The sequence below is a fragment of the Urocitellus parryii genome, chromosome 8 (assembly GCF_045843805.1).
Source record: "Urocitellus parryii isolate mUroPar1 chromosome 8, mUroPar1.hap1, whole genome shotgun sequence".
Taxonomy (NCBI): Eukaryota; Metazoa; Chordata; class Mammalia; order Rodentia; family Sciuridae; genus Urocitellus; species Urocitellus parryii.
In genome coordinates this window covers 125,691,010-125,704,632 of record NC_135538.1, presented here as the reverse complement: position 1 = coordinate 125,704,632, position 13,623 = coordinate 125,691,010, and the positions used below count along the sequence as shown (strand labels likewise).

The window sequence follows — 13,623 nt, the reverse complement described above, 5'->3', positions numbered from 1 at the left end:
AATTAATAAAGGTGGTGCTCAACCACAGAGCCAGAAGCCTTGAGGAGTTTAATGATTTAACCCGAAAGTTCCTTGAGGGCTGAAGAAGCGCCCCGAGAGCACAGTGCCTTCCCTGCTTCCCAGGATGCTGTCCACCACTGATAGAGTCGGGAGTCTCCTCCCCAGGATGAAGAGACCCAAGTGGGAGATAAATTTAAAGAAAAAAGTGGAAGTTAATATCCAATCAGCACTAATGGCTTAAGATGCTGAAATAAATTGATTTTCCATTAAGAGCCAGAAGGCAACAGCCACACTCAATATACTTTCGCTCCTCATGGCCTACATCCATGACTATATACAGATGCAAGAAGAGTTCACCGGTTTTGCGGGGACAGCACAGAAAGAAAAAAAATTACAGAAACCAATTGCTACTGCTAATTAAAATGTCCAAGAGCACCACCGCAAAAAACAATCATGCACTCCTTGGTCATTCTCTAACCTTGCTCAAACGTGTGCAGCCAGCCTCTCCGGGTGGTCCCCAACACACCCTCCTGTCAAACCTGCACAATCAGTTCTCCCTGTGGGCGGCCACCGCTGGTCCTTACGGCCTTCCAGTCTGTAGAGCCTCCCAGGCTTCCAGGGCCTTCCAGAACTGGAAGTAGCCAGCCAGGCACTGGCCAGCACGGGCCTCTGGCTGCCTTGACTTCTCCTCCCTCCACCTTTCCAAGGTCACTTATCCTTCTGGAGAAGGGACTTTTGTCACCTGTCACTTTACCACTCAGGGAGCTATTTGTCTCAACTAGATTTGCATTTTAAGTGAGGTATTTCTTCTTGTAAAATTTAAAACTCTGATCTATTCAAAATGGAGTCACTTAAAAGGAATCGTAAATTTGGGAGAGGACTGTTAGCTGAGAGTGGGTTGGAGAAGAGATGGTGCCAACACCCTCTGGGGCATCTCCTGGACTTCCCTGGTCCTGCCCTAGACACTGTGCACACATGTCCTTGGGCTCCTCCCCTGGCTGCATGGGAACCCAGCAGGGCAGGTGTCACAGTGACGTCAGCACGCGGCTCTGCCCTACCCCGACCCATGGTGGGCGGCCTGCCTTCATCCACTCACTCTCAGTGTGGGCACCTCAGTGGTGACTGGCGGCCCTTCCAGCTGGCCTTGACAAAGCATGTTGGTATCAAGCCCAAGGCACTGTCGCTCTCTCCAGGTTGCTCAGATGGGGAGTGGGCTTCGGCAGGACTGGGGGCCTGGCAAGTTCCCAGGAGCCGTGGGAGTGGCTGGTCATTTGGTAGTGAGCATCACAGGGACAGCAGCGCCACTGCGAGGAAACCTGAGCCTGTTTCCACACAGCCAGCACCTGGGGCTCACGTCACTGTCAGTACAGGGTGCTCTTGTTACAGATGCTCTATTTGTTTAGTGGTCATCTCCTACTATACAACTCCTCCTTCCCACTCAGATGCTGCTCCTGCCCCTCCCCGAGCCTCCCCTCCACCTCCTCTCAGAAGGCCCCCAGAGGCACCTCCTATGAGGCACAGTGGACAGCATGGCCTCAGCTGGCCCTTCCCCCAGCCACTGCTGCAGGGAGAGGCTTCCTGCAGGGGCAGCCAAGCCCACATGAGCCCAAGTGCACACTGTCACCCCTACCCATGGCCTCTGCTTCCACATGGTAGAGGATATCAGAGGAGCAGCCTGGCGGCTCAGGGAAAGAGAAATGAAACCGGCTCTGGGCAGGCGGTCGGCAGGGGCAGCAGCAGGGCTACATGCTTCATCTTCTGCCACCACGGAGGCACATGCCACACAGACGGTCCCACAGCGTAGTGTAGCCAGCACCCTGTGCCAGCCACCGGGCAATGATTCCTTATGCCCTGCCGGCCTCACCAGCCTCGTCCCCAGCCCTCCCTCTGCTGGCCACAAGCACACTCACCAGAAGCCCTGCACTGCAGCTGGGTCTCCGCCTTCCAGGGACCCCAGGCCAAGAAAACCTGACCCACTGTCACAGCTGAGCAGCTGGGGAAGCCACTCCTAACAGGGGCTGACCAGGCAGTCACTTCTGGGGTCAGCTCCAGAAGGATGACCTGGGCCAAATGGATCAGCTTGTGTTCAAGTGACCCTTAGGTAGTGGCCTACTGCTTTGTCACATGCCTACATCTTTCTAGAAATGGACACCAGCTTCCCGTAGCTGTCATTCAGGGTGCCACTACAAATGTTCTATTCATTTAGCGGTCATCTCCTACTGTACCTAATTTTTCAATTAAATTTTTCAATCGCTCACAGGTAGACAATACAGGAAAACACAGTATGCATGGGTGTGGTTGGGTTTTCTCCTTGATTGGGGGTGTCCCCTGGGGTCTTGGAATGTACCTCTGTGCATAAGGGGCCCTTCTAGGCCCACTCTGAATCCTTCAGGAAGGGCCACATGGGGCGGCACCAGGAAGCTTCTCAGAATGGAGACTGGCGGGTACCCCACAGCACTGTCACTAGCCCCTCAGAGCCTGAGGTTCGAGAGCATGGAGCACTGCCCACCTCGGCCCTCCCCCAGTGCTCGGGAGCAGGCTCTCCTGGGCACCAGGCAGGTTCGCCCTCAGGTCTGACCTTCCATCTCCAGCCCAAGACCCCCGGCAAGGCCCCTAGTCAGCACAGACCGCCTGTGGGGAGTGGCCCAGCCCCAGGCAGTGAGGGCATCTATTAGGGAGGGTTGCTGATGGCCTCTTGGGCAAGATTAATCCTCTACCACATAAAAAGAACCACATAATTATGGTACAATGTGCTGGCTCAGAGGGGGCCAGGAGAGATCTGTGCCCCTGAACTTGAGGGCACTTGGGCAATGTGGGCAAGAAACAGAGGCTGCCAGGAAGCCTGCCCCACTCGGATTCATTATTCAAGCGTAGAAGTTTAATGGATCCACTTAAAAAATTAAATGTTTTTTTCAGGATATGATTGTTTCTTTTCTCCTCTGCTTTACAAGAAGACCCAGGAATCAATAAATACCACAGCCCAGACGCCCTGTGGTTTATTTATCTGCAAGCCATCTGTCTCGCGGCCTGCTCCTCTAGAAGGAACATGGCCTTTTAATAATAGGTATCATTAAGCAGGCACTGAAGGGAATTAGGGGCTTTGCTGCAAAGTCACCTCCCTCTGGGAGGGATGCGCTCTCAGCTGGCAGCCAGCTGTGGGGTGAGGCCGGGCAGGGCCCACCAAGCTGGTGTCTTCTCCCTCAGCATGCTCATCTGCACCCTGGGATGTCTGCAGTGGTTTGGAAAGCATTTGTTACTGGGAGACACTGGCTTAGGTGACACCAGCCAGGGCCAGCTTAGTGGACGGCCAACCTGTGCAGTCACACAGGACTCTACATGGGTGATGGACTTCTCGCCTCATGAAGTTCTGAAGAGTCTCCTAACAGGTGGCCCCTTGTTTCATTCCATGCCTGTCCATCACAGGCCAAGAGTCCTGTGCATGAGGCTACTTGGTGCCCTGTGTGTGGAGGAGCCTCTCACAAGGGCCTGCCCTTGAGGAAGAGAACCCCCAGGTAGGGTGGACAGATGCAGGAAGAGGCAATGCCAGAGTGAGTCCACCCGACTGCAGAATGCTGCCGGGTCTCAGCAAGACGGGGAAACACGGGAGAAGTGAGGCCAGAGCTGTGCCCTCCCTAGAGACTGGGGGAGGAAGGCGCTGTCCCCTGAGCCAACATGCCCGAGTCCCTCAGTGTAAAGCAGTGTGTGCAGTCTCCTGGCTCCTCCACACAGCCTGTGGGCGGTGGACACAGGTCTCCTCTCAACAGCCTGTAGCCTGCGCTCAGCCCTTTCCACGAACGTCCTCTGAATCCCCACACCACGAGGTGTGCAGAACCCTACTTCACAGACAGGAAACAGAGCCAGAGGGGCCTGGGGACCCCCCGGGCACTGAGGGCCCTACAGTGCAAGGGGACTTGTGTGCTTGGGGTTGACAGCTGTGTTCAAGGCCTTGCTGTGGATGGAAACACATCCTCCAAACTCCATCTGCCCCAGTCCTTAACCCCAGAAACTCAATATGGAACCATGCTGGAAACAGGATTGTGCAGACACAATGAGCGGAGGCAAGGTCAAAGAGGACGAAGGCGGCGCTGACCCTGTGTGACGTGTCCTTATGAAAGGAGCACAGAGGCCAATGGCCCACAGGGACAAGGCCCTGTGCAGGTTGCAGCAATGTTGCCACCACTGAGGGTCCAGCAGAAACTGGAGAGAGGCCCGGAGTGGAGGGATGGAGCTGGGGCACCTGGATCTTAGACAGCTGTTTAGCCAGCCAGCTTCTGTGCTTGGCCACGCTCCTCTGAAGGTCTCCGAAGTGTGCTCACTGTGTCACCAGGACGTCCCAGGAGCAGCAAGGGCACAGGCCCAGGGAGCAGGGTATGCCGCCCTCCCGACACAGCACACAAAAAGCTGCATCAGGATTAGAACTCGGATCTCCAGTCTCAATCTGAGGCTCTGCTCACAATCCCATGAGGCCGTAACTGGGAACCTACAGTCTTTTAAAGGAAAATATGTGATATAATAAAAACGCTTGGAAGGTTTTTATTTAAGTAACTAGGATAAATAGCAGCTTCAGGGCATGGATTCAGGATCAGTCGTAGAAAAGCAGAACAGCCCAGCCACACAGTCATCAAAATTTCATCTTTCCAGTCGAGAGACTAAATTTACAGACTGTATTCTAAAGTAGCACTTTGATCCACAACCTGCAGCTCAGTTGTATCACTCTGCTCCTGCAGCAGTTGGCCCAAAACCATCAGGTCTTGATCGATACCCACAGCTTCCCATTTGGGACCCACTGGAAAAAGCCACATGCCCCTTTAGTCACAAAGGACACCCGACTCCGGTAAGCTGCCTGCTGCCTCCCCAGTCCAGCAGCCTCCCCTGGGCTCCCAACACCCTCCTCTCCTCTACACAGCTCCCACTCTTCCACCCTCCTGGGTCTGCAAGAGGCCGGCTCCCCTGGGGATCAGGCCCTCTGTGATCAGACTGTCTGCTCTCTTTTGTTTGATTTTCATTTATTTTCAATTAAGGTTCAACTTCTTGCTACAGATTATTTTCCCCAAAACTAAAAGGAAAGCAATTTCAATTCCTGACTTTTCCTCTGCATTCCCCAAAAGAAAGGCTGCCATAAAATGCAACATGGCAGGGCAGGAAGGGGCAAGACCACCAGAGGCCACGGCACCCAGGGCAGAGTCCGCGAAGCTGGGCACTGACTAGGTCTTCAGGCTGTGGACAGACAATAGCTAAAAGTCAGCAACATCAGAAACTCTTTGTCCAAACCACAAATATGATGCCACTGAAATCACCGAAATGAACAGAAATGACGTTCTCTTTCAGAACATTCCCAACGTATGTAATTCTGAATGTGAAAACACACACACAGGCTGGGGTTGTGGCTTGTGGTAGCACACAGGAGGCCCTGGCTCAAGCCCAGCACTGCAAACAGTAAAACAAAACAAACACAAGTAAGGAACACAGGTCCTCGCTGGGAACGCAAGGAGTCCGCAGAGCAATGCGACCTTTATCACAGTCACCTATGAGTTCTCCAAAAGAGACAGACCTGGTGTCACAGTGACCACCACAGCCACACTCATCCTCCCACAGCGTAACCCTGTTGAAGTCACCGATGTCCATAATCCACCCCCTTCAGGGTGTTTTGCTTGTTTTTAAAATACAATTCCAGGAGTCAAACTCGAGTCCTTTCCTTAAAGGCAGTTAAATGCAGTCTGAAACACGTAGCTGACTGGACTTTCACTATCTTGGTAGACAAATATGAGCACGAGAAAGAAATTTAAAAAGACAAGAAGCACCAAGTGGCACCCATTATGAACCACAATCTTTCTGCAAAGGACCCTCTGTAATTTAAATCTCTCTCAGTTTTACCACCACTATTCATCCAAAGCACCATTAATGTTCTTCAGTCCAAGTAAAATAAAAGCAATATTCTGAAATCAAGGAATACAATTCCTCCCTGGAGTCTCTCTGGATCTGTGACACTCATAGGATCAACTGGGGCGGGAGGGAGGGGTCTCCAAGGCCCCTGCTGGGGGAGCTCTGCCGGGGTCCTCCACAACTCTGCCCGTGCCACCCTGGGAGAGCTACTGGTTTCCAGGGGGCGATGGACCTGCGTTCCAGGGTGGGAAAGATTTCAGAAAGGCCATGGACTGCTATCTTACCCCACCACTCAGCACCACCCATCTCGGCATGCTCGAGCTCCACAAGCCCTGGGTGACAACGCCTCTAACCTTGCCAACCCAAGGGTGTCCTAGACACTGGGACTTGCTTTGTGTATCTGCCATCCCAAGCATGCTCCAGAGCACCTGCTCGGTATGACGCCACAGCTCACCTGGGAACAGGAGCAGGGGATTCTCACTGGCTCCTCCAGGGCACTGACGGGCACCGCCCAGGGGCACACTGCGGAAGGTGAGCATCAACAGTTTGCTGGTCACACTTCCCAGTCACCAGAGTGGAGCGAGCAGGAAGAGGCGAGCTTGCCACAACTCAATGCTGGGAAGGAATGCCAAGCCCACTTCCTTGTGAGAGCAGTCCACTGTGATGGCCTGGCCTGGGGTGCCCTTGGTGTGAATGTACTGGTGAAGGAAAAGAAGAAAAGGAGAGAGACCTGCAAAGTTATCCTGGAGGGTGGCTACTAAGCCCGTCCACATGAAGGCCACTCCCACTTCCTGGGGGAATCAAGCTCCGCCCTCACCACGTGGTGAACTGACAAATGGGAGCACTGACGCAATAAAACTGGCACACAGCGTGGCTAGGAGCAGCTTGGCCACAAGCACCCAGGGCAGAGGACAGCCACCTGGAAACACACTGCTCCTGAAGCCTCAGCACCAGGGCTCCGTCATCAAGGCCAGCGTAAACTGCCCGTTGCCATGGAGCGGTCATGCCATCACTCCCTGCCACTGGGGACATCGGAATCACACACAGTATGATTCAGAGCTGTGATGATTTCATGCAATGATGCTTTGGTTACCTATAAAGTTTAATTTATCAGGGATGTAAGATTAAATAAATAAGTGAATAAATATGTTTACACACGCTACTTCTAGTTCACTCAAGAAAATGACTCCATAATCAGAACAGCAAGCTCGGTGTCCTGCCCTAATCAAGATGAAAGATGTCAGTGGAACACCAACTGGTCACTCCACCTGCAGCTCACAGTTTGTCCCTCCACTAGTGTACTTCTAATCATTACTAACCTGTCGAGGTCCTTGTCCTAAGTTCTTCTTTAATAGCTATCAAATGCCACTGATCATGGAGAGATCACAAAAGCTTTCTTTTTTACAAGAAATAAAATGCAATAAGACATAAGTAGACTAATTCTAAATTCAATAAGAAAAAATATCTTATTGGTAGTTTCAGTTAAAAAAAAAAAAAAAAACTAACTGCATCCAGTGGCTGTGTATTCCTCTACCACACTTCAAAAGGTTCATCTGCCAGGTTCATCTACAAAGAACAGCATCTGGCCAGGCCCCTCTCCCAGCCACAGTAGCTTCGCCCATGGCTCCACGGGTTTCTCCCTCCCTTCATGCCTACAGGTACCACAACACCTGCTCTCGACCTATTTACAGCACTTCTCTGGTGCCCTGAGAGAAGTCTGAAGGGTAGCCATGGCGCTTGGCAGGTTTCTCCTCCCTCTCCCAGGTGGGATCATGACTTAGAGGGAAGCTTCTAGGTATGTCTGCTTTCTGTAATGCTGATCTGACCACCCACTAAATTCTCTCCATGTCCAGGACTTTGCTCTCCAGATGAAGACCTCCTCCTTAGCCCAGCCCCATTCTGGGCAGAACTCCAACATCCCAGCACCCAGTTTCTCTTCATGTCCCAAAAGCCAGGCTAGCTTCTGCTCCAGACATTTGTTTTAGGAAACTGATATTTTGCTTTTTTTGACTTATAGAACCTAATGTGTGCCCTTTTCTCTTTTAGATGGCTCCCCTTCTCCACCTCCTGCCACCAGCCTCCATTCTCTCCTGTGACCTAGTTGCAACTCCTCCCAGAGGCCTCTGACACCACCCATTCCCTCACCCCCCCCAGTCACCCAGTCATGGTCCATCACATCTCACTGCACCTGTACCCCCTCTGGCGGCCCCCACCATGTCCATCGACGAGCATGCTCAGACTGGCAGGCCTCCCATGAAGGCACCTAGTAAATGCGCAACCCAGAGCTGACAGCTTCTGCTGGTTTGCGGGCCTGCAATGGGAGGAGGCCTGGGTTTGACGAGGGGAAGGGAGAGGATGCCTGCTGCCAGGATGATGGTCCAGGTCTCAGGAGGTGCCCAGAGGGGAAAAGGTTCTTGGCCTACAGAGAAGGACAAGCAAAGATCTACTCAGGAAGGCGAGCAGGACACACACTCACAGGGCGAGGACTGTGGCCATGAGAAAGAGGGAGAGCCGTGCTCTGGGCGTCAGGGAACAGTGGGAATGGTGGACGGGGCATCAGGCCAATGAGCTCGCTGACGTTGGTGGTGGAGCAGCGGGGGCTGGGCCTCTGCTCCTCTCAGACCTGTTGAGAGCCACAGCCAAAGAGACCGCAGCAAACTTCCAGCTGCCGGCTGATGATTGGCTCACAGCGGCCCCAGCAACATCTAGCTGATTGGCTCCTCTGCGGTGATGCTCATTGGGCTGTTTCCCTGCCCTTTCAGACCACGGAGCTGCTCATTGGGGGACTTCTTTGGCTCCTCCCATGCAACCCAGCCAATTGGCCTCAAGAGCAGGAGGATTGTGGGAGGTGGAGAGGCTGGGGTTGGGGTGAGAGGCTTGTGGGAAGCCAGTGGTGGCAGTTGGGCTCTGAGGGTTTTTTCCTGAGGAGCTGTTTTGTTTGGCTGTGTGGTTCTAAAAATAAAGTTAGTTTCTTTTGACAAGTGGCTCCTGAATTGTGCCCAGCCAGACTGCGGCAAGACCTCCAGGTTGACGTCACCCGGCTCTAGAGGGCGCTGGACTGTGCGTGTCTCTGGTCCCCAACAGTCTCTCCCTAGGCTTCCTCATCAGTCTAAACCACATGGCAAGGTGCCCAGGCACTGGCTCACTGGGCTTCCTGGGCCTTGTAGGAGTCCAGCTGCAGGAGAACAGGCCCAGCTGGAGGAAGGAGCTCGCCGATGGACGCCACAGGCCCCTTCCCTCCCTGTACTCCTTCCTGCCTGTCCCTACTTCTTGTACCCTGCCTAAGTCCCACTTGTGGAACCAGACAGGAGCCCTTCTCACTGCTCAGCCCAAGGTCTGCTGCACCAGAATACACAAATGAGGTCACTGCAACAACACAGTGCCGCACCACTCTGCCACTGTCACCACACAAGTCCAGGGGCAGAAGGGACTACTCAGGCCAAAATCCATCTGAAGGGAAACCCCTGAGGATTTACGTGCACTAAGTGCCAGAGAAGCAAGAGTGAGTCAAAGGGACCTCTGACCAATTACGACTGACTCCTAAATATCGGAAATACAGCCAATGCCATATCATTAAAATTTTACTTGACATCATAAACCCCCAGGTTTGCAACTAATTTTTAATAATTTAAACCTATATTCCTCTCATCAATTAAAAATTTTGAAATTCTCAGTAGAATATGCTATAGACACAAGCCCACAGAAAAAAATGTCATCCCCAAACAAAACATAAACCCTAAGAAGTCAACCTACAGAGGATAAAGAGCGCTTACTTGAGAAACAATGCAGGGTCAGGTAATATTTTAAAACCTTTCATAATAATGCTAAGATCAAGTTAGCGTCTTCTCTTTTTAAAATGATTTATTTCCACCTGACCAACTAAAATTGATGTAATCGCCAATTAGAGCTCCACACGATTATTTTGCTAATCAATTTATATTTCTATTTAACAGGCCTGACAGCTACTTTTAAAAGAAACATTATGAAATATTCTTTAATTAAATGGAGAATTATTTAACAGATAAATATTCTTAATGGGCCTCTCTCGTGGTCTTAAACAAGCTGTGAACTTGATTAACCTCACAATCTTGTTTGGCACAATCGTAACTTTTACAAATGAGATGGAATGGAAGGCTCATGAAGAAGGTGTTAATCACAGAACGCCCTCTCCCCACAGGGGCTCAGGGGTGGCGCTGGGGAAGCTGCCGAGCACACTCACTGCCAGAGAGCACCCTTACCACTTAGTGTCCTCGCTGGTCTCAGGCTGAGGTCACATGCCGGTGGCCACACTCCATGAGTAAGAGTGGACAGAAGGCCACCCAAGAGAGATGCACTGTGGCATCACCCAGGTTAAAGTGTCCACTAAACACCTGCTAGTGTCCGAATTTAGGAGTCAGATTTTATGAGACCATTGAAACCCGTGAGGAAAACCAATGCTCCCCGGCCTAGAGACGCTCAGGGACGATCAGGGGGACTCTGCTGAGGAGGGAGTTAACCCGCCATGAACCCAGCTACCCCTCTTTCAAGGACGTCAGTTGGTGAGGAACACAGGCCTAACTGGCACGTGGGCAGAGGAAAGGGGACATGTCCCCAGCCCCGCTCCATATCGACACCACAGACACAGGCCCTGTACATACTGCTTTCCCACCCACACATGCCTACCGCTGTGGTCTGGATGTTTTGACCCCAAGTTTCCTGTTGGAGGCCTGGTTCCCAGGACACCGGTATTGGGCGGTAGTGTGGAATTATTGAGAAGCAGAGCCCAGGAGGGAGCCCTGGGATCCCTGGGGTCACTGCCCATAATCAGCATTAAGGAGGGAAAGCCTGAGCCAGCCCCACCCAGCCTCTGACTCCTGTACTGAGAGTGGCAATTGGCCATGACCACACTCCACAACCAGCCGAGAGCCCCACCCAGTGCTTTCCTGCACTCAGTGGTGGCCACTGCTCCTACACAGGCACCTGTCATGGCCACCTACCCCCACTGAGCAGCTGAGGGCCCCACCAGAACTGAACTGATGCAGGGGCCACACCCTTGAACTTGAAATCTGTCCTTCATAGCAGCCTGCCTGAGGTATATCATTACAGTAACAAAAGCTGACCAACACCAGAAGCAAGAGTGTTGGGTGAAGCGCCAAGCGGCTCTCACTGTGGTGCGTGGCCATGGCCAAGTCTACAATAAAGTTCAATTTATAAAGTAGGCACAGTAAGAGATTATCAAATAATAATTAATTATAAGAATCATAATAATATACTCCAGTTAAAGTTACATGAATGTGTCTCTCTCTGAATTTCCCATTAAATATTTTCAGACTGCAGGTGACTATGGATAAATGAAACTTTAGAAGATTAAGCCGTGATAAGGGCTAGATTTATTACTCCTCAACCTGTTTCTAATTTTAAATATTAAAACCAAAATGGTTACAAAGGCAAATCTTCTGAGAATAAAGTATATCTGGCAATTTAAAGGGAAAATCATAAATATCAGCTTTAAAAGAATCATAAGGATCATATGAAGAATAGAATAAATCTATTAATCTGGCAAATTACCTTTCAAGCCAGCAACCAACTCAGCAAATGCCCAAGTAGTTGCTGAAAGCTTAAAAGCACAACTCTTATATTCCAAGAAGGGGCACCGGAGGTCCACAGGACCATCCCGCACCCCAGCCCAAACCATATCTGACATGTTAGCTGCCGTCCACTCCAGCGATGGGGTGGCTGCTGCAGAACTGGCAGTGTAATTTTAGAACTGGCAGAGTAATTTTAGACACCCCCTTCCACCAACAATGCATTAATCACCAAATTCTCCACCCATGTGAAACAAACTTTAATATTCTTGAAAAGTTTGGGGGGAAGGGGATCAAAAGACCACCACACCACAGCAGGAAAATATTTATAAAGATTCTAACAGCTTTTATTACAAGGTGCAAGGTAGCATTTCATCCAACACTCACCAACATCAAACCATCATCTTCTATAAAACAATTCCAGAAAGCTCAAACAGAACACCTAACAGACACAGTAACCACGATGACTCTCACACAACACTGCTTAGTGTTCAGACTTCACATCACCCCAGGAAAGTGTATCATTTTCTAGTAAACGTGTGGCAAAAAGTCTTCGCTTTATTCTGTTTGCCTATAAACATATCGGAACATGCCTCACAATTAAAAACTTTATTACAGCACTCCATGACATCAATATCTACTCGTGCTTAGTACCAGCCAGTTGTACCAAATACCATAAAATACAAAATGATAGGAAATATAAACATCGATTTGTATTTCAAGTTTATAACGTTTTATTTACAAAAATAAGCTGGGAGGATCAGTGTTTACGCCCCCACGATATTTCCAGGGAGGGACTATTTCACACCATTTTTTTCTCTAATAATTTTTAAAGTTGCATTTGAATTCCTTCAGAATTGTATTTGTCGACTAGAAGCTCAGATGGGGAGGGCAGAGAGGGAGGGAGGCAGAAGGGCAGATCGCCGCCAGCACGTCAAGAATGGCTTCATGAAGACGGCACGGTGCCTCATGCACTGGGCGCTGCCAGCTCACAGTGGGACCCCACACCAAGCGTCGCCTGTAGAGGAACTGCAGTCTTCTCTGGGCTCTGAGGACACTCGTTCCCAACATGACACTATCGAATGCGACTTCAAGGCAGGCACTAAGACATGACTCCGAAGACGGTGTTGTGGCGGCAGATGCTGGGGCCATACTCCTCATAGTCCTTCTTGGTGTGGCAGACCTGAAAGAACTCGGGCTGCGAGAGGCGGCAGTGAGAAGGCAGCCCAGGCACTCAGAGGGAGATAAGTTAAAGCAACTGCTGGGCACAGAGAAACTCCCGATGCAAACCTCCACACTTTCTCCAGGCCACAGTGGTCAGGTCCTGCCTTTTTCTCATGCTGAACTAAACAGCAGTCTATGTCACTTTCACAAGTTCACTGGGGCATGCTACAGCAGCAGAGCCCTTGCCCCACATGTGTGAGGCCCGGGTCTGATCCCAGCGGCTCAGGAAAAGAAACATACCCCTCGCTGACCTCCAGCACCACACACCAAAAATTTTTACTCAGCCTCCATTTATTTAGGACCAAATATGTGCTGGCCTTAAATTAACAAATTTGAGGGTGAAAGAAATCATCACTTGGGAAAATCATTGGAATTAGTGATTAATGAAAGATTTTTTTTTTTTTTTTAGATTTTACTTATCCATGTTATCTGCATCCCAAGCAATGATACTTAGTAATTAGCTGTTCAATTTAAATGATCATTAAAATGTTTGTATCTGACAAAATTAAACATGTCTGTTTAAAGCCATATAAGTACAATACTTACTATTTAACCCTCAGAGATAATATTTATCCAAATTCAACAAAGAATGCAAAACAAAAACCAAAACCCAGAAACATCCAGGAAGGGACTCACCATGGAGGCCAGCATCGAGCCTCCAAACCACATGGCGTAGCGCTGCATGTGATGTGTTATCACCTGCACCTCCACCTGCTTGGGCTGCAAAATGAACCAGCTCACATTTAGTCCAAGCAGTGCAAGCAGATCTTATTCTACCAGCTGGTAAGACGATGGCTCCCTCTGGGCCTTCCCTCCACCATGAAGGTTCGGAAACCTTCCCTCGCGTTCATCGCACTCCCCCCCTGCGGCAGGTGGTCCAGGGACCAAAGCAGATGGGCCAGCAGAGGTCACCACTTACACTAAAGTATCTGAATGGGAAAACACCCTGGCC

The 13,623-nt window shown here is 50.6% G+C and overlaps 1 protein-coding gene across 1 annotated transcript in view; it reads right to left on the bottom strand.

Moving 5' to 3' along the window:
- Window positions 1-11,757: 11,757 nt before the first annotated feature.
- The window catches only part of LOC144256558 (actin-related protein 3B), a 56,324-nt gene continuing 54,458 nt past the window's right edge, over window positions 11,758-13,623 (bottom strand). The window contains exons 10-11 of the mRNA XM_077801728.1: window positions 13,308-13,391; window positions 11,758-12,645 (exon numbers count right to left, since the gene is read on the bottom strand). Coding sequence (XP_077657854.1) covers window positions 12,550-12,645; window positions 13,308-13,391 — 180 coding nt within the window. The 3' untranslated portion in view covers window positions 11,758-12,549. The remainder of the gene's footprint in view (window positions 12,646-13,307; window positions 13,392-13,623) is intronic.